Below are 19593 nucleotides of genomic sequence, written 5' to 3'. Positions count from 1 at the left end.
CGCAGGAGCTTGGTGAGTGCGCCCATTCCGGCAGCACGCTGCTGCGTATTTCCTGTCGTCTCTTTTTGATGTCACCAGCGCCCAGACCCGCTGCGTAGCGAGAGCGTCAGCTGAAAGATACAAATGAAGAGTGGGCGTGAAGCAATCGAAATGGTGTTTGGTAGGCTGCCACCTACACCTAATGCGTGCAGGATAGGACTGTGGCCAAAGTGCGGGGACTATAGTAAACTGTCGGGTCGTGGCCACCATTGGTGATGCACACCTTCAACCACGGGGCATCTACATGTTGGCAACTTCGCGACTTTTATAGCGGCCGCTGTCGAGGGCGCACGCGGTTGCCAAGCACCACGTGGAAAATTTGTGCTTACTCGCGTATATCGCTGCTCCACGCCTCAGTCCTTGCAGGGGGCGGCAGAACATCGTTGGAAAGAAAGAGAGAGCCAGCACGCACTGAAGCGGCCTCGCCAATAAGTGGCGCTCTCCATGCTGGGTGTCGTGCTGAAAATTCCAGTCTATGGCGGTTCCGCAATCCGTGCCCTCACAACTCGTCATTGAAGAAAGCTTCCCCGTGTGTCTTCCCTGTTATGAGAGACAGCGTTATTTGTGTTTTGTATCTCTTCGTACTCTACCCTCCTCTGTGCGTTCTGTCTGTGCCTTGAACGGCCTTCCGTCTCTCTCCTTGTTTAACTCTTATTTTCCTCATGTGTTTCTTTATTCCAGACGCCCCCGGGACTCCATGTGACGCAGATCACCGCAGTGCTTTGCTAAGAAGGAATCGAGGTTCTCTCGGTTCGCGACCTTAAGTTTGCAGAGTATCTCGAGATAGGTTGATACCTCCTGCTGACGCAACGGGTACCGTGGCTGTTTAGACCGCATTCCCTGCTAGGGGTGGTGACATACCGACCGCAAACACAGGAGATATTAGCTTTTGAAGATGCTGCGCACCAAGAGATAGGATCGCTCGATGGAAGTGCAAGCGGCCGTCTGTAGTGGCACGACGCGATTTCGCTTTCAAGGTAGAACGCGTGTGCTGTGCCAGTATAGCCCGAAACCCCAACGAGGGTGTCTATAGGAGAGTCCATGGTGTGCGGATCTGAATATACGTGACCCCGATCTTGGAAGGCGAGATGCCCCCTCCATCCTTGACAGTGCGTGCGTACTCTGGCGCTGATCGCCGCGATCTACATGCCGGTGCAAACCAGCCTTCTGCAGGTGACTGGGCCCGTGGAGCCGTGGTCGCCGACTGCAGTTCGTCACATCGCATGCAATAGGGCACACTCCGCAAAAACAGGCATGATTTTGTTAGATTCAGCAGGCAGACGGCTCGAGCGAGTTCTTAACTCCCTCGGCACAAGCCACCCGAGAACTGACAGAGCACCTAGGCCTTTATGAAACGGAATGGATGTGAATACTGCTGTTGCATGTCTTCGCGTTGCTCTGAGGAGGTGACTGAGAAGGCACGTCAGGTCCAGATTTCTTCGACATGTTCGTGCACATACGGACGCGTACGCAAGAACCATACTTCCGTTTTCCTCCTCTGCCTTCGGCCGCGCAAACGTAAGCCGGAAGGGTGTGGTTGTTGCAACCTGTAAGAACTAGAGCCTCCACCTGGCGGTCTCGAGCAAGGTAGCTCCATTACTTTGGATAGAGGCCCATTAGATCCAGCAATGAACGTCGAAAGTTCGTTATTGTTATTAAGAGTATCTCCGGCGAGGGGTTCCACTGCCTGCGAAGCGGCACACACTATTTGGGGGTGTGGATCTTGCTCGGACGACCGGCGGCTCCGGAAGCGGCACATCTGACGCAGGGCTCGGCTGCAGTGGACAGCTGATGGAAACAAAGGGATGTCCGTTTGCCGGCAGTTGCAGTGGCTGGCCTTGCCCCACAGGTATCGAATTCGCCTCTGTATCAAGTCTGGTAAACGGTCTTGACATCTGCTCTGCAGCCAGAGGCTGTTCCACAATCCGATCATCGATGCCTCTCCACGACACAGGCGTTCGAGGTGCGAAAGCGGCCGAAGGTGAAATCCGTGTGACACGGACTGGAGTTGAGAGCGGTGCCATCCCCCTAGTACCCTGCTCCGCTTCCGCCGAGATTGGGTGGGCCTCCTGGGAGTGATGTGGACAGGGCATACCCTCTAATTTCCACGCTCTTAAGCTTTTCGGCTCCATAACGCATTTAAATGTGGGATGTCCCTGACTAGTTACTCGGCCAGACTGTCGGCACATCGTAGGCAGCGGTGAAAACGATCGCCGCCCCTCAGGATGTTGCCGGCAGTAAGCCGGTTTCGTGCAGCACCAGGAATCTGCAAAGCTGTCACCACAGGAAGCAACGTGTGACGACAAAAAGAAGGGACCCCTTGCTGAAGCGCCACTGGCCAGGCCCCAATCATCCGGATGCTGCATGGGGTGGCGCAGGGCACCCGCTGTGGTTTTCACGTTAAGAGGCGCCCGCGGGACGGTCTGAAGCAACCCGGGATGAGCTGCCAAGCAGGGGGATGACACATTTCGGCAGCGAGCGTTGCCAAGAGGGATTGCTGGAGTGGTTTTTTCGTGTCCCCATCCTGGTGTGGCCCTCTCCTGTTTTAGTGGAACAGAACACGTGAGGCCGTTTTCGGCCGCGTTCATGGCACATGTTGCTTTGCGGTCTCTTGGAGCACTGGACTCCTGGCACTCAGTTGAGTCATGCTGCCAAGCTCCAGCAACTGGGCCGCTTTCCTGTAGGAGGGATCTGCTTAGTCGTTCTCGACGCTCGTCCGTGCGGCAGGTCAACAGAAGGCCGCCGCTCCACTTTTCCGCGGCCGCCGTGGCTGAGGCAGGCCGGACGGCCCTGGTACTCATGAGAGAATCGACGGAATGCAGAGAGCACTCAAGCCGTTGCCGAGACGGCAGCCGGCACGGGCTGTACCTTGTATTTCCCTCAGGTGTTTCGGCGCAACTTTTTTGCACACCACCACGCGCACGCACCACCAGACTTGGGGGAGGTTTTCTGGCTGTTACAGGCCATGGGGGCAATCTGAATTTCCGCCGCAGATGAATATCGTCGTAAATCTGGGAGAGCTTCTGCTGACTGTTTTTTTCAAGGACGGTGATCCGTCTCTGCATCCTATATGCAAGTCTAGAGGATGAGTCGAGGCAGTTGACTAGCTTCATGTATATCCTCCGAGCGCCGTCTCTGTGGCACTCGGTCATGGAGCTGCCAGTAGAGGGCTCACAAGTAGACAGCTCCGCTGAGTAGCGATTCGCAAACTCCCGCGCTTGCCGGAGTCCAGTGCAGAGCCGTTCGCTCTCGACTTTAAGCGTTCGGAACCCTTTGAAAACACCATCGAGTTGGGTAGGAAGTCGCTCCACGTTTTGCTCTGTAGGCTCCTCCTCACTAACTCTGTCCAATCGCCGACGAGGCCTCGTCTGTTTGCGAGTCCGGCTTTTGCAAACCATATCAGTGCCGACCGTACTGAGCGATGACACGCTCAGTGTACCGCTCGCAGGCCTCACTTCAGCTGGGGTGCTAGGCGGCAGCACCCCCGACCTGGCGCTGCAACTCGTATCGGGCTTTGGATCGAGTCCGGCCCTGTTGTAGAAAAAACGGCGCGATAAGTTGCATCCCGCGAAATCCCCGCAGTTCCCGGCTTCCCGTTTTGCAGTCTGCTGCAACTGTGGGAGCCCGGCGGCAGAGATCTGCCTGTCTACAGCTTCTAGGTCCGATCTTAGGCACTGAATGCTTTTATACCTCTCCTTGTTGATCTTATCCAGAACACTTTTCAGTCGAGCTGTCCTGCTTTGCTTTTCGACATCCCATTCATCAACATCCTCTTCCATGCAGACAGAAGAGCAATCGGCACGAGCCATCGTGTCACAGATTGTGGATAAATGACTACACTTCCGAAACGAACAAACACTGCCTGTGGTCGTGGAACCCGCGACCCAGAACCTAGAGGGTTTGGTCGCCGCCGTTCAGTCTTAAACGTCCTCGGCAGCCTCGAGCAAAACAAAAATCTCAGAGCTTTGAGCCGGGCTTCTTTCGTTAAATCAACTTTCCGTGCGAAAGCAGGTCGCTGCTTCTAACGTTCAATGAGCACGGACTGCTCTGCCATCTGCGGGGAAAGGAGACTACGAACACGCTGGTGTCTGAAGAAGAACTCCAGTCTGCTAACAACGACGAAAATGATGCTCCAGAACTTATATTCGTTCCGAAACTTACACCATTAGTGAATAGTTTTGTATGAAGGAGCATCACTCAGTAGCCACCCGCGAGAGGAAGTGAACGCAACAGTCAGCTGAGGTATGATTAGACCAGATGGCGTACACTCAAAAGACGCCGAAACCACTATCATGAGAGGGGCTCCTCCTGGGCATGCATACACAGTTCGCCGTTGCTCGGTTAAACTTACGAGGAACAGTTTCGCTTTTCATACACAGAACCAGTGCAATGGTCAACGTATGCCCTCCACTGTCCGACGGAATCAGATGCCGCCATGAGTCCACAACGACAGGTCATCAGACATACTAAAGGACTGGCAACTCATCTATAAAGTAATAAGTTCATAGCACTGACTCGCCAAGCCTGCCAGGCTGCGTATGGGACTGTGTGTCCCCACACGCAGCATGTAGCGGTCGCGTACCGCCTCCATTTCGGCCAGTACTTCGCCCAGATACTATCGCTACTGCTGTACAGCTTACTAAGGGCCACTCTTGCTTCGCTATGACTTCCCATGAACCTAGCAAAAAACTGGATGCATTGAATATGCAACTGCAAGGCCTCTAAAAAAAACGCTCCCTGTGAACCACGCTGTTCGCAGAAGTGGGAATGGGCAACTGCCGTACAGCACCATGCCTACCTATTACCTGTTGATAGAACGTTGGATCACGCCATGTGATGCGTAGCCACATTCCTGCAACATTACAGTCGTTGATTGTGTTGGGAGCGCGCCTTGTACGTGCGCCGACACCGACTGGTAAGGCGCATCTACCCGGGCTCAGCGCTGTTCAACAGACTACCACATTCCTGTGATTGGTTTGTGCCAAGGCCTTGGATGAGAAGCCAGCGATATAGTAACGCGAGCCCAGTTGCACGCCAGAATTAAACTGCAGTCCCTTACACTGAAACCCTAATTTCTCCAAAAGTGCAACTAGTGTAGTGCAGTATATAACCTATCCTCACAGCAGCGCCGGGAAGTATTTTCTGAGTGCAGTCGCGGGGCCACTGAGTAGCGCCGGATCGTCGCAACATTGCCGTTAAACGAGTGCAATACTCTCCATGTCACGATATGGGTACATGGAAACTACGCCCACCCCCCGCCTACAGCCGAGCCAACTATGCGTTTCCAATGACGCGCCTATGTGATCGAAGATACAAGCAACTGCATTAATCCAACGGGAGCCTCGTAACCAGGCTGTATTGCAACCCCTGTTGCCCAATCTATCGCCACACACGAGGAGTTCTCTGTTCCAGTATCAGTGACATGAGACAACGCTAAAACTATGTTTCCGTCTGGATGTTCTGAGGCTTGAATGTACGTCTCCCACGTCCTGTACCACCGCGACTTCCCGCCATGATTCACGCGTCACCTACGGTCAAACATCCTGTGTGGTCCCGGTCTGCCCACTTCATGAAACATGCTCATTCTCTGAATGGACCCAACTTCAAGGGGCGAGCATCTGAACTGAGTTGAGTGGGACGCGCCTACCCCACCCAGACAGAAAATACATGTGGCTCCCGCCGGGAATAAAACTGACAGGAGACATAAAAATTCAGACACAAACGCCTACACATGCATCATTCATTACTGCCCCCCCGGAGAAACTTGATATCTTCCGCAAGCTTTTGTCTATCCTCCTCCAACTTTTCCGCGTCCAAAAGAACTTGTGCCTCGTCTCTGCCGATAGTTAGCGCAGCGGCGGCTGCCTCTTCCAATTGCGTAGTTTCTTCAGGAGTAAATCCCTCTGCTTCTGCAACGTCTCCTATGGCCTGCTCGAGAGTCTCTCCCTTCCTCAACGCCGCTGTCAAAATCTGCTCGTCTCTGCGCATGTGATGAAGAGTATCCACAACTTCTGCTAGGCTCACTGAGCCGACATCGCTCACCGTGCCATCAGGTGCTCGAGCCCTGCACACAACCAAAATAAGACACTCGTAATGTTCAGCTCTAGTCTAGTTCCCAAAATGCGAACGCTAGAGGGTAAATAAACTGGCACGCCATTGAAAACAGCGTACACCACCGCCGCTCCATCCATAATGAACTTACGTGATAGTTAGTACGTCAGGAGACTCAGGGGACCTAGTCACCGTGTACCGCGTGCCCAGCAGGTCAAACTCAACCGACTTCCCAATTGCAAACTCCTCTCCCTCGCTGCTCCCTAGAGGTCCGAGGAGAGTTGAAGGGTCGAATCTTTGAGCTGGACTGTCTTCACCGCCGGCTGCGTACGCGCCCGCAGACAGGCAAAGAACCACGGAAGCGGCTGCCCCCACAAGAGTAGACACTCGAACCATTTTGCTGCAAGCTGCAAAAAAAAGCAAAATAGCAAGGAAAGATCTGCCCTAGTTGCCACAGCTATTCCGATCAATGCAAACAAAACCTAGAGCGGGTGTGATTGCGACGTGGATGATGAGTCGCGGCCCCACCCATGCGACCGACTTACTCAGAAGGAAAAAATGAATCCTACTGATTCGCCAAAGCAACGCGAAAAAGAGCAACGCTTGTACGAGAAAGAACGACCAAAGGAAGAGTCGACTAGGGAAAATGTATAACTGATGAGCTACTTTCTTGTAGAGACCTCGGTCGGCCTCAATGGTAGAAGTAGAGACGCGCGACTGGATCGGGAGCCAGTCCGAATTGAGACGAGTACAATGTAGGGGCCACGGGATGGCGCACGCTCTTTCACTCGTCGCTTTCATATTCTGATACTCAACATGCACGCAAGTCACAGCTGTCGCGCGCCCTGCAGGCCGACAGGCCAGCGGTCCTTCCGACCCTCAGGTACCCCCATGCGGCACGCCGATTGTGCTCTACTCAGCACGGAAAGGGCTGCGATGCTCCACCTGTGTCTCAGCGCTTGGCATGCGTGATCGGAACCCGCCAGTACTGCCAGCTACGCAAGGAGTACACAACGCCTTCAAGGCGTACGCCAGTGCGTGCGAGCGCTGGACTACTGGCAGGTAGACATATTGGTCTTGGAGGCCTCGCTGTGTCTACAGCAGACTGCCAAGAAAAGGGAATGCCACGAAGCGAGGAGTCGAGAAATGCTCCTCGATAGAAATGTCCTTTTTGACTACGTTGGATTGATCGTATCGGTTCGTATGACCTCTTCGGGTTTCAGGGGGGCTTCAGGGGTTACTGCATGATCCAGAGAAGATTGGTATCCATAGGGAGTTTTTCTATGACAAGACAGGTAAGAGCGGTCGAATTACCTGGGTGCATGCCATTATTTGCAAGGCCACCTAATGGATCAGGCGGAAGGGGAAATTACGCGCGAGTAGGGGTCGCGCCACCGTCGACAACGCTGTGCGTCTTCTCGCGGCTGGTGGTATGTTTGTCGCCGAGAGGGTTCTGACAGTATCTTCAAGAAATGTTGGGCTCGTGCTGGGTGAAGGGGGTACCTGGAAGCGCGAATGCACTTAAACAAGCAGGGTGTATGCGAACTACGCGGGGAACACACTAATAGTATGACACCTTTAGTAGGGTATCATCAGAGGAGGCATGCCTTGATGTTTTCTGTGCTTGTATGGGGAAACTGGCACACTGCCTTCAGCGATTCGGGAGGTGGACGGATTGATAGGCGTTGCGTCTTGTATTCGTGTGCACAGCGCAATGAGGGTCCTAGGCAGCGCTCGAAAACTGCAAGGGGCGGTTGCCTTCGGACTGTTCGTCGCGGGAGTGGCAGTTTTTGGAGACTTGGACCAAAGGTGAGCCATTGATCCACGTTATCTTCGCTGGGAGTCGGACAAGCTGTAGGTGACAATTTCTCCTGCGTTGAAAGAACGCGCCGCACGATGTTTGTGCTGGCCCTCAGAGTCCACGGTCTTCCTGTAGTGGGCCAGCCCGTACCTCCGTACGGACAGGTTGCCGCGGGACTATCCCGTTCGCTTACAAATGGTATTGTGCAACAGGATGGGGCACTAGAGGTGGAAAGGACCGACGGAACCCCCTCACCGGCAAGAGCGGAAGCAGCACCGCTGCGTCTAGAGGCTGCAAGAACAGGCAGGATGGAAGCGGAGTTGAGCACAGCAACGGATATGGCTTCGGACAAGTTGGTCAGAAGACCACTTAGAGCAACAACACATAAGCCGGAAGCAACTGTGATTGCGGGGGACCCCGATTCCGCGGTGTCCGAACACCTTTCGGAGACTGCGCTCTCAAAGCATCATGGATTTCGCCAGGGGGAGCGCAGTGAAGAGACCTTGCAGCATCGTGCTGGATTGCCCGTACGCGAGCGGGCAGAAAAGCATGACGACGGCAGTCCGGAACCCCCGTGTAATTCTGGACGGGTCCCCTCAAAGCGTACGTTCCCTCCATCTTCGGCAGCACCTTCTCCACCCGCGGATGCGGATACGCCAGGCGGGTCGCAGAAGTCGGCGTACATCTTACGGCTTCAAGGGACAGGTGCTGTCGAAGTCAGCTTTGAAGTCGGGAGAGCAGTTAAGCAGCTGGAGGGTGCCAGGAAGGCATATCGGGATGCCTCTGCGAAGCTAGAAGCTGAAGAGGTGGCATCTGGAGCGAAAGACTTGCCCGGGGCGGGACTTGGCGACTACCTCAAAGATACGCAAAAACGCGCGGCAGCAGCGTTTCAGCAGTCAAAAATCAAGCAAAAGTTGGAAGAAATTGAAGAGCTGCTTCAGCTCGCACGGGCTTTAAAAGACTTGAATATCCAACTGAGGGCGTGCCAAGGCCTGCCCGGGGCTGACCCATTGGCGTGCGAGAAAGCGCATATCTTCGGTGAGATAGTGGCGCAGAAGGCGAAGTACATCCAGGAGCAAGCTCCGGTTCTTTCGTCGTTTTTAGGTCGCGAGCCCGTTGACCGGCACTTGCGGCGCGCCGGCGGGGATACTCCAGGCGACGCAGTGGAGGCAGAGGCTACGGAGCTACAACAGGCCTTGAGGAATGCAGTCGTGGAAGCGAGAAAGTTTGTTCGCGACATAGCAGGTGACGTTGGAGGAGACGTCAGGGAGGAAGTTCAGCAACTGCTGGGGGAGGCGAAGGAGGTGCTGATTAGGGGCCAACAAGTGGTATTAGAGGCGTATAAGGCCCTCCAGCGATCACTGTTGGAAGACAGGACAAAGGAACTTATCGCTGCCGCGTCAAAGAAGATCGAGGACGCTCGTAGAATTCTAGCAGAATAAGCACGGCCATTCTGTACAACCCAATGCTTACACAGCTGAGTACGAACAACTAAACAAACGGAACCCGACGCAGCGGAACGCGCCAGCACGCAGGTTTTCCACTGGGGACGAGGGGAGGTCATTCAGATGGGACCGCGCAAAACACCTTCGTAGCCGTAGCGCGGACAGAGCTATTGAGTGGCACTGGAAGAGCGAGAAGTTGCTGTATGGCAGCATTCATATTGTCAGCGTGTTTTAGCTCCGGTCGTTCGTGTTGGACGACCGTGTACAGGCGTGTACCGTTTGCTCCCAATAGGAATAAGGTGATCGAGTATCGAGCGTGTACAGAGACAACGATCATGCGTGGAAAGGGAACAACAAATCCGGGAGTTGAGGCTTTGGCCAAACCATAAAAGGGCCCGCTACCATTCTCCATGTGGTAAGCCAATGACTCGTACGGACAAATAGAGGGACGCTAGACGACTGATGTTCAATGGGACGCCCGACAATAGGCATCTCTCGTGGCGTGTCGGCAAACATTAGCTCGCAAAGTGAGAGGAGGGAAAATCATCACGATGCAACTACAATGTTGACCGATAACGTGGCGAAAGCGCAGGTTTCCTACCCAGTGGGGTTTCGGAGCCTCCACCAGTTGAGCCTTGCACCTTGTAGTTTCAGCCTGCGTTGGCAGGACCGCACAGTTTGTAGTAGTCACACGGACGGGTGCGTTCCCTCTACGCAACAGTACCCTGCGTTGACGACAGTAAGCTGATGTTGAAGTTGACGTCTGTTTTCACCGATCCTGGCCTTTCTCCACTGCGCGTTTACCGCCACCGGTTTATGTAACTCAGCGACAGCTTGTGCATGCCGTGCAGAAGGGACGACGACGGTTAGAGCCGCTGCGTACCCAGTGCTACGTTACTAAGTTGCATATCTTGCAGCCACTTACGGACGACATGAATGCTGCCGCTAACGTGCCGATGTGCAGTGTGCCGGTGGTAGACTTGCAGATCAGCAAACGAGCCGAAGGGCGGTTCGTGTTCCATCTGAAATCTGAGGGGGGACGTCTGACGCCCTCCGTGCTACGCATAATAAGGACATCCTCGACGCTGGCACAGTGCTCGCGGTGTGAGCCGCTTCACTACCCTTTACGGCGCGAAACAATACATTCATTCATGGCAGTTCAGCGCAGACTCAGTGACTGAACGACGACGACAGCCCCGTAGAGTTGCTATCCCTGCGTAGCGTCGAGGCGAACCGGTCGATGTCGTCTTTGGAAAGCGTGCATCCGTCACCGCGCGCGCGCACAACCTCGCCTAGCCAAGTCTGAACAAGAATAACGGAGGGAAGCTGTTGGACATGAACGAGCAGTTGGAAGGGGATTTCAGAGTTTGTCGAAACCCTGGCGCAATTTTCTCTCTTGGTCCCCCCGCGAGGGCATTCGGTTTCCTCGCAGTGCACCGACCGCCTGCCAAATCTGCGAAGCAGGGAAAGGTCTCTCGCTCTCTTTATAGTGAGTGCACCACAGTTGTGCGTTAACGACACGATGCCGTCAACTGCGGCAGGACAAGATCACATACACGAATACGAATCACGCCGTGATGCCTCTGCAGATCAACCAACTGATTCATCTCTGCCTTTTCGTGTCATGCCTTCTTGAGCGCCATGTGCAGCCGTTCACAAAGGGCATGTCCGCAGTGCGAATAGGAAGAAGACACAGACACAGGCGTATACCGGCGATGCTGCAAGGCTGCAGAGGCGTACCAGGAATTGGTCTGCGAAGTGCCGGTACCCTGCTGCCATACACATTTGCTGAAAAGAAGTTACACAGGGAAGGACAAGCCCCCTGCCTTTACACGCTCTTCACCTGTGGGACGAGTGCGAGGTCCCACAAGCGACGACTCGGAACCCCAGGAGTCTGCCCTTCACGATTCAGGGTTGACTCGTTCCTGCAAACTCGAGTTCACTAGTTCCCGTGCTTACCCCTGCATGCGTGACAAATAGTCAGGTAACTGCAGAAACTGAACCACAGGATCTCTTGTTTCTTAACCAGGGGAAACTGAGCCACAGGATCTCTTGTTTTAACGAGGCAGAGTACGGGGGCGTTAACGGATGGCGCGTGCATCGCTCTTCCTAATACTGCAGGCTTCACTGCAGAACGCACTTCTAAATATACACTGAAGTCGACTTTGGGGCCGTTAGCACGACCTCCAACTACCAGAAGCCATGTGATCTAGCTAGTATAACGGAACAGTAGACCGAACCCGATTCCCAGTTACTACACGACAGAACAACTCCGCCTCTTACCGTCAGCAATGGTAAAGCGTCGAACTGCGAGTGGAGGACGTGCAGCGCACTCGGCGTGTCCGTGGTTCCCTGCACAGAAAAATGAAAACCGGAAACAGCACTAGACAAAACAAATGAAGTAACTTTGGATGAGGTTCAGCCGCCCTGCTAGGGGGATGAATAAACAAACACCAGATACGGCCATGACCACACACACTGGTATGCACTTCGCGAGCGTCATCCATACATACTCCCGTGGTGTGCGATTAACGGAGACGTTTAGATGCATATGAGGGCGACCAAAAAGGCGTACAAATTACGGAGGTAGACAACATTCTGTGAGCATCAACACGCATTCCTCAACATTAAGTAATATATGCTGTGCTTCACTGGCGCCTGTCGCAGGTCGCACGCCGCTTCCTTTTCACGTTCGATTGCGCGGCTTGTCGCGCAGTCCATCTTGCTCGTCACGGGAAGCGCAAAACAGCACTCCTTGCCGCTGTCTGCATGCATCTCGCGGCAGAAGCAGGAAAGCCTCCGTTATACGCTCTCGGCTCAAGAAGGACAGCAACAGTAGGTCTGACTGCGCTTCGCGGACCTGTTCCTGATCCAAACGAGCTTGCTCTTGAAGGATCTCCGCGATTGAAAAGGAAGCCCCATCGTCGATCTCGACATCACAGTCCTCTGACAGATGAGCGCACAACCCACGAAAACTGCATATGCGCGTGCCTCTCTCGGACAGTCTTCACTTGTGGTTCCGGGAGCTTTTCATCAGAGTCAAGAACAGAATAAAAATCCGAAACACAACAAGAGACACGCGTGGTATCACTCGCTCGCTCTACCGCTGCTCCATTTCACGGCTCCGCTGGCCGCGCTTGGCGCTGCAATCCTCTGTTTGAAAAGGAGACAAAATCCTTATTAGAGTCACACGCACGACGCGAAAGCGCCTGTTTGAATGCATACCCCGCTTTAACAGCTCGGGCACTCGGCAGGCGACGTCAGCGTCTGAGGATCCGAAGACCTCCGTGAAAGATTCGCGTAGACGTGCCTTGCGGGGCCTGGCGGGCCTCGCGCCAGTCTCTCTCACCTGGCGGCGGTTCGCCTGGCCGTTTGAAAATGAGGGTCGGCGCGTCCGTCTCCAGAAACGATGCAGGCGCCCCTGCGGGCTCTGGTTCTTCTCTCTCGCGTTTTTGTCTCCCTCCTTCGCGGCAGTCGGGCTTGCCGTCGCCAGCCGCTGGGCTCTCTCGCCGCTGCGTCCGTACCCCGACTTGTCCGTCGCCCCCCCGGACTCGGTGCACATCCGCAGGGTGGGCCTCCTCGGGCGGCGGCGCGCCGAGGTGGAGGAGCTGGTTGGGACCGATGAAGACGACCAGCGCAGACTCCGCCGGGAAGCCCTCAAACGCCTCGTACTGCAGCAGCATGACGCGCCGCCCGCCGTCTTCGTGACCGACGCGCCGCGCGCCAGGGAACCACGCCACACGCGCAGGCCACCACACGAATTTTTCCTCAGAAGCTGAGGAGGGCGCGCCTTCCCCGTCACTCGCCTCACCACTCCCGTCTGACACTGCGGAGGAGGACAGCCTGCTGCTGGCTAGCGAAGATGCGCTTCCGCAGTGGAAACTGCCAGAGTTTTCTTTCTCGGGTAGGCCCGCGCGCGCCCCGCTTCCCGCGTAACTCTCTCGCTGTTTTGAGCCGCCCGCCTCGCTGCGATGGCGTTTCCCGCGTGTCTCGCTTCGTTTCGTCTTTCCCTCGCCATGCACTTTTTCTCCGCCTCCGGCAGTGATGCTCCAACATACCTCGATCCGGTCTCCAACACGGACTCGACCCACACGCTCGAGGATCTCCAGGTCGCGCCGATCCTGAGGCGAGAAAGTGCCCGCACCCTGCGGCTCCGCCCCCTTCGATTCAGAGATGTTCGCGGCCTGTGCAGCGCGGGAGCGGCTTGCTTTTGCGCTCGGCGGGCTGCACACTTGCCCAAACGCGCACGGCAGCTCTGAACATTGCCCGTCACTCGCCGAGGCCCCCGAGGGGTCAGAGGCCCACAGCGTCTTCCTCCGCTTCGTCGCCTCACGCGCGGCATTCTCTGGAGCTTCGAAGCGAACCTGCAGTCCCTGCCCGGAGACAGGGTCTGTGCGTCTCGCCCCTGCGGTGGCAGGTGAGGAAGGAGGCAGAGATACGGAAGGCCACGGTGACTCGCAAGGCGAAGGGTGGGTCGGTGAGGAGTATGCAGAGGCCGGGCAGGCCGCGCGGACACCAGATGTGCGTGGACGAGGAGGAAGACTCTGAGGCGCCTCACTTACAGGAGAGGCTTCCCGATGCACGCCTGCGCCGGGTTTGTCAGGGGTGGATGCTGGTGCATCAGGCGTTCCCGATGCGCACTTCGACAGCGGGAATGAACACACAGCGGGAAAGGCATGTGCATCTTTTGTTGACACGAACTCCTGCATCTCTTCCCCATTCTGCGTCATATGCTCGCGCATGCAAAAGGCAGGCTCCTTACGCTGCGTCGAGAGCGAACCCAGTCCCGGATGGGGTCCTGCACTCCCCTTGTCATGGAATTCCTTCGTCGCTGTCGGAACGCTCGCCACAGCCGCTGGCGCCCAGCTGGCGACGACGCCGTCGGAACACAGAGAGGATTCGTACAAGACTGGAGGAGGCAGGGAGGCCTGCGACAGCGAGGCGGCAGATGCCTGTGGAGAAGGAGGAAGACGCAGGCCCTCCCGAGCAGACGCCAAAGCGCCATCGACAATAGACACGCGGAGCTTCAGCTTCTCACACGCCTCGACGCCAGGCGATTTCGAATCGTTGCGGACGGATAGCTCCTTTTGAGCAGCTGAGGCTAAAGCCAAACAAACCGCACTCTCGTTGTTCTCTCTGTCCTCTGCCTTCTCCAGCGCCTCCGCAGGGCTCGCCGCGGCGGAAGGCGCGGCGAGCCCTGCAGCGCGCGCATTGGCCTTCGGGTACGCAGCTGACGCGGGCAAGGAATAAGAGCGTTCCACAGCCGTCTGCGAAGGAAGGCAAGGCTGTAATGAAGCGGGGACGCGCGGCATGTCGCCGGGGGATTCACCCAGAACCCGCGCAGGTGATGATGATCCCGGAATCGAACCACGTATCGCCGGCGAAAGAAGAGGCGATGATGAAGGCGCTGAAGATGTAGCCGGCTGAGAAGGCCCAGCAAAGCTCTCTGCGCACGATGCCACAGACAAGAACGGCGCGCCCGTCTCGGGAACGGCCACGGAAGCAGAGACACCCGCCTCCGAGAAGGCAGGTGACACGCAAGTCCCTATTGAGTCCCGACACGGAGAACCACAAGCGAGACCTGCCGGCGCGTCCCTGGAGGCCAACAGACTTTCTGACGACGAAGAAGCATCGGATGCGCAGGCCGGCGCGGAAACTTCTGGTGGCAGAGACGAAGCGGGCGAAGGAGCGAGGCTTGCGGGCGCGGGCTGGAAAGAAGTCTCGACACTACCCGCAGACACGAGCGTCGCGTGATCACCAGACACCGCTGCGCTGGCACTTGGGGCGCCTCCAGGCACCTCTTCTCGCACCTCGCGCTCCGGGTGAGACTCTGTGGGGCGGGCGGGTGCGCTGATCTCGTTTGCCATTTCGAGCTGCCCATCCACGAAGAAGTCCGGCGGCGCGCAGGTCCACACGCGCTTGTTTCTCGCTCGACTGGAGCTCGGCAGCCTCGCAGTCGGGCAGGGCGCGCCCGCCAGAAAAGAGCGACACGGCGTCGGCGACGCGGAGGGAGGAGGTGGCGAAGCAAGCGGCGGGAAGCAGTCCGCGTCCTGCCAACGCGCCTGGCGCCAAGTCGGCGCATGCGAGGGCGCCGCAGCCTGGAAACCAACGCGCGAATCTCGTGGACCCGAGGCGCCAAAAGCGGCGCCGCCAGGAACACCGTCGTCGCCTGGGCCTCCCGACGACCCCAGTGAGGAACACTGTATGCTGGGCTGTCCAGGCGGCGAAGACGCCTCGGGAGCGGGGGGTGCGGGGTGGAGCGTCTCGCGTGATGGCAAGCCAGAAGGGGCGGCGAAAACTTCCTTGCTGTGCCGCCGACGTTCAAGAAGAAGGTCCGCGTCCCGCGGCGAGTCCGAGTGGAGCGTCGCAGGGCGCGGCTCTAGAGAGGTGCCAGACGCGCGGGCGGCACCATTCCCTGACAGACGCTCCTCGCGCACCGGAACCTGCGGGACTTTTTGTGAAAAATGCGCAGGACGCGCATTTCCATCCTCCCTCTCTCGCAAACCTGAAGGCTGCTCGCTCTCCTCTCTCGACGCTTCTCCTCCCTTGAGGGCTTCGTCGCCCACGCGGTGGCACAGCTGCGCCTCCCTTTCACTCGCGAGAGTGGCGGCAGGTTCATCCATCGAGGGCTTGGCGGCGCCCGCCGGCAGTGACGCCTCTCCAGAGACGCTGAGGCCGTGCCCAGCGCGCGATACCTCCTCCCGACGAGCATCCATCACGTCTCTCTGCCCGGCCGGCTCGCCTCCCTCCTCCTCTCTGTCGAAGGTCTGCTGTGCAATATTTGCTCCGCGCCTGACCCCCGGGCGCGTCTGCGCCTTCACCTCTTCGTCCACAGAGCCTTTTACCTCTTCCAAACTTGCAGCGCGTCCCACGCATTCGGGTCGAGCGTCTCCGTCCTGCGTCGCTGCTCCCTCGTTCGCCCCTAGCTCGGATATCATTTTCGCCACCAGACTGGCACGCTCCCGATAGGCCCTTTCGCCGGCTTCCTCGCGCTCGTCTGTCTCTCGTCTTTGCCCGCGTTCCGGGGTCTCGCTCTGCAGGCGAGGCCCGACGGCGGGGAGGAGACGTGAAGCGGTCGCCGGGGCTGACGTCGACTCCGCGTGTGTCTTGGAACCCTCCTGAGGCACCTCCTCGCATCCTAACACCTCTGCATCGGCTTGTATCGCCTCGCGCTCCCCGATGTCCATGCCAACGCGCGGCGCCGCACTACGCGGACGAGGGCCGGCGTCTGCGTGACTCCGCGGGCCTTGCAGCTCCGCTTTCGTCGCGTTTGATTCCATCGCGCAGGCGGCTAAAAGTTTCAGAGCATTCGGCGGCTGAGCACCATTGCCGCCTCCGGGCTCGCTTTGTTGACTGTTTCTGTCTTCATGCGGCGCCCCTAAAGGCCGCGGAAGCAACGCGCGTCCACCCAGGCAGCGTTCCGCCGCGGTCATCCCACATGTTCCTTGAGGCGGCTCGGTTAAGTTCGTCAGGATGTGTTGCAGGCCTTCCAACACACGCCCACCCTCTCGCTCCAGCTCGGCGCTGGCCTCTTCACTCGCACTATTGACGTGCACCTCCCTCTCAGATTCACCTAGCCCCAGTTCCGCGGCGACAGCGGCTTGAGGCCGGTCTCTCCCTGTCTCCTCACACGCGCTGCTTGAGAGAGTGTTGGAGCCTACGCCTTCACTCGCTGACAGTGGCGGCGACGCATCGCCTGCGGCTGCTGTCCTCATCTGCCCGTTACCCGTTGGCGCGACAGCTGCATGCGCAGAGACTACGTTTATTTTGCACTCGGAGTCTCGATTTCTCAGACCGTCTGCGGTGGAGTCGAGTCCGCGGCCTGCAGCTGCGCGAGTGGAGACTGCGGCGGTCGCTGTCTCTCTGGAGAGATACGCGCGAGCGTCACCGCATGGCTCGCCGGTCCTTGTGCGCGGCGGGCTGCGTCTTTCTGAGGCGGACGCTGCGACGGAGCTGTCTCTGAGAAAGCACTCGCGGACCTGAGAGAGCGCTGAGGCGGCGCCCAGAAAGTCGAAGGCAGCCTTCCCGGAAGGCGCATCGCCAGCAACACGGAGGCTCGCCAACAGAGAGGCGCCTGCCTGAATCTGCGACGACGGCGAGGTCGAGGCTCCGCTGCAAGGCGACGAGAGGGAACGCGCTGGAGCGTCCGCCGTCTCCTGTCTTCGTGGCGATGCACACCGAAGTGGGGCAGCTGAAACAGAGACGCGAGCGGGGTCGTGGCCATCCCGGCTTGGGGATGCGCTGCTGTCAGCGCGGGCGTCGGTGCGAGTCGAAAGCGCGCGAGGAGCTATCGGCACCGGTAGCGCACTTGCTGGGGCATCTGCAGCAAATCCATCTGTGCCTCTGCAGTCTGCATGCCCTGGAGCTTGAAAGCTTGGTAGCGCAGCGTCAGCCTTCTCTGCGTGGAGAGGGCGTCGCGACTGTCGCTCGGGGGACGCCGAAGAAGCGAGCGGCTGGGTTCTGCAAGAGGCCTGCAAGTCGTCCTCGACTTCGCCTTCCACGTGCGTCGCTCCCCACGCGCGAGGCGGGACGAGGACCGGAAGGCAACTGCTGCAGCATTCGCCCCCCGGAGAGCGCGACGCGAGCGCGCTCGGAGGAAAGCCGCTAGTAAGCGGGGCGGCAGCCGACCCAGTTTCTTGCGAGGCGCGTCCTCGGCACGCCATTCGACTTCTGAGAGAAGAAATGCGCGGGCCTGCACTCTCTCGCAGCCCGTCCCTCGCGTCTGACGCCGCAGAGCCAGGTCTCATCCGCGCGCGAAGACAATCTATACCGTAGACGCTTGACACGCAAGTGATCGGAGACACTGTGCGCAACGGAAGGAGGAAACATAAATTGCGGGAAACAAGCAAGCCTCGTCACTGTGCCACGGATACTGTATATACATATATATGCTCTCACAGTCCTATGTATATATGCCTATGTATGTATGTATGTATGTATGTATGTATGTATGTATGTATGTATGTATGCGAAAGTGTTTGTATAGCCATATGCAGCGCGGTCCGTCTGCGCTTCAGGTTGGTGCAAAAAGACACACGTCGTCAGGTCTCTGATATTCGTTCATAATGAGTCTATACACATAGCTAAAGCGGAAAGCCCGCGAGAAACTCGGGGCGCTCGAGGAAGAGCGGACGATTCTGCGAATCTGCGGATCGGGAGCTCTTCACGAGGGCTGCCAGCCACGGACGAAACACGAAGGCCTTATGGCACTCTAACAAGGCAAACCAATAAGCCGACAGGTTGGAGAAAGAGCGAGAAAACTCCTTCTTTCGGGAGCTTTTTGCGTAAGAAATATAGCGTCAAAAAATGGAAAGTGGCGCGCACACCGTACCGTGTCACGGTTGCAGCATAGGCAAAAAGCTAGGTCCCCCAAACCCCCGTTGAAGATCAAGGATTCTAGATTTTGACAAAATCGAAGTCGACAGGTGTTGTTGGCTGGAGACAGATCGTGACGACTTCCGCTCCCATGCTGGAGAAACGCAGAGAACTTGAAATCGTCGCCAAAGGAGAGAGAGAGGAAAAGGGAGGCTAGCTTGCGAACCCCAAAATGAAAAGCCGGCACGGACAAGACTCTTGCCGCGCGCGCCTGAGCCCGCTCAGAAACGAAGTTTGGATATTTATCTGCCAAGAGGTGATGGAGAAACGAAGAAGGCGCAAACATAACGCGCGGAAAGCCTTGTGCTTTGTGTGTGTGTGTGTGTGGCGTTTCGTTCCCCGCCACGGCGGCTGTCTCTGTCTCGTGACGCGCTCGGCACGGTTGAGCTCCCGAGAGAGCCGAAGAACTCCTGCGCCTGTCGTCTTTTCGCGTTGCAGCGCAACATGTGTGTGTGTATGCAGCCAGCTACGGTTGAAAAGGCGGACACCGCACTTTCCTCCACACAAACGAAAGTGAAATGCAGACGAAATCGGTCCTTTTCCTTGGGAGGGAGAATCCGAGAGGCGGTTTCCGGCTGACGCGTTTTCTCGCTTCTCACTGCTGCTGAGAACCCTCGACGCGGTTCGGAGGACGAATCAAACGTTCTTGGCGCCGACCGGGACATGTCAACTGCTAGAGATTGCGAGGCGCAGCTCCTAGAATACTTTGGTAGAACCGCAGTTGTCTTTCTGCACCCGATTGCGTCTTTTTGTGCGAGTGTCTCCGTACTAGCTCCATCCAGTCGCATGTGCGTATGTATGAGAATTGCCTACTGACCGAGACCGGGCGACAGAAGTGAACACGCAGAGAGGCACATCCACTGCCGCGCGGGGCTGCACCTC

General features: G+C 57.2%; 4 protein-coding genes across 4 annotated transcripts; 1 reads left to right on the top strand and 3 right to left on the bottom strand.

Moving 5' to 3' along the window:
- Window positions 1–1694: 1694 nt before the first annotated feature.
- BESB_053380 (uncharacterized protein) lies at window positions 1695–3848 on the bottom strand (the record flags this gene model as incomplete). The annotated part of the gene is made up of 1 exon (XM_029363773.1): window positions 1695–3848. The coding sequence occupies one exon, from the start codon at window positions 3846–3848 to the stop codon at window positions 1695–1697; it is 2154 nt and encodes a 717-aa protein (XP_029219696.1).
- Window positions 3849–5775: 1927 nt separating this feature from the next.
- Window positions 5776–6486, bottom strand: BESB_053370 (dense granule protein GRA1; the record flags this gene model as incomplete). Its single annotated transcript, XM_029363772.1, has 2 exons — window positions 5776–6103; window positions 6242–6486. 2 exons carry the CDS (start codon window positions 6484–6486, stop codon window positions 5776–5778), a joined length of 573 nt encoding a protein of 190 aa, XP_029219695.1.
- Window positions 6487–7804: 1318 nt separating this feature from the next.
- Window positions 7805–9333, top strand: BESB_053360 (putative 3-methyl-adenine DNA glycosylase; the record flags this gene model as incomplete). Its single annotated transcript, XM_029363771.1, has 2 exons — window positions 7805–7899; window positions 8007–9333. 2 exons carry the CDS (start codon window positions 7805–7807, stop codon window positions 9331–9333), a joined length of 1422 nt encoding a protein of 473 aa, XP_029219694.1.
- A 1173-nt stretch (window positions 9334–10506) lies between these two features.
- BESB_053350 (uncharacterized protein) lies at window positions 10507–18083 on the bottom strand (the record flags this gene model as incomplete). Its single annotated transcript, XM_029363770.1, has 5 exons — window positions 10507–10638; window positions 11077–11124; window positions 11620–11688; window positions 12197–12282; window positions 12686–18083. The coding sequence occupies 5 exons, from the start codon at window positions 18081–18083 to the stop codon at window positions 10507–10509; spliced, it is 5733 nt and encodes a 1910-aa protein (XP_029219693.1).
- Between the last annotated feature and the right edge of the window lie 1510 nt (window positions 18084–19593).

The sequence above is a fragment of the Besnoitia besnoiti genome, chromosome IV (assembly GCF_002563875.1).
Source record: "Besnoitia besnoiti strain Bb-Ger1 chromosome IV, whole genome shotgun sequence".
Taxonomy (NCBI): domain Eukaryota; phylum Apicomplexa; class Conoidasida; order Eucoccidiorida; family Sarcocystidae; genus Besnoitia; species Besnoitia besnoiti.
This window is presented reverse-complemented; position numbering and strand designations above follow the sequence as displayed.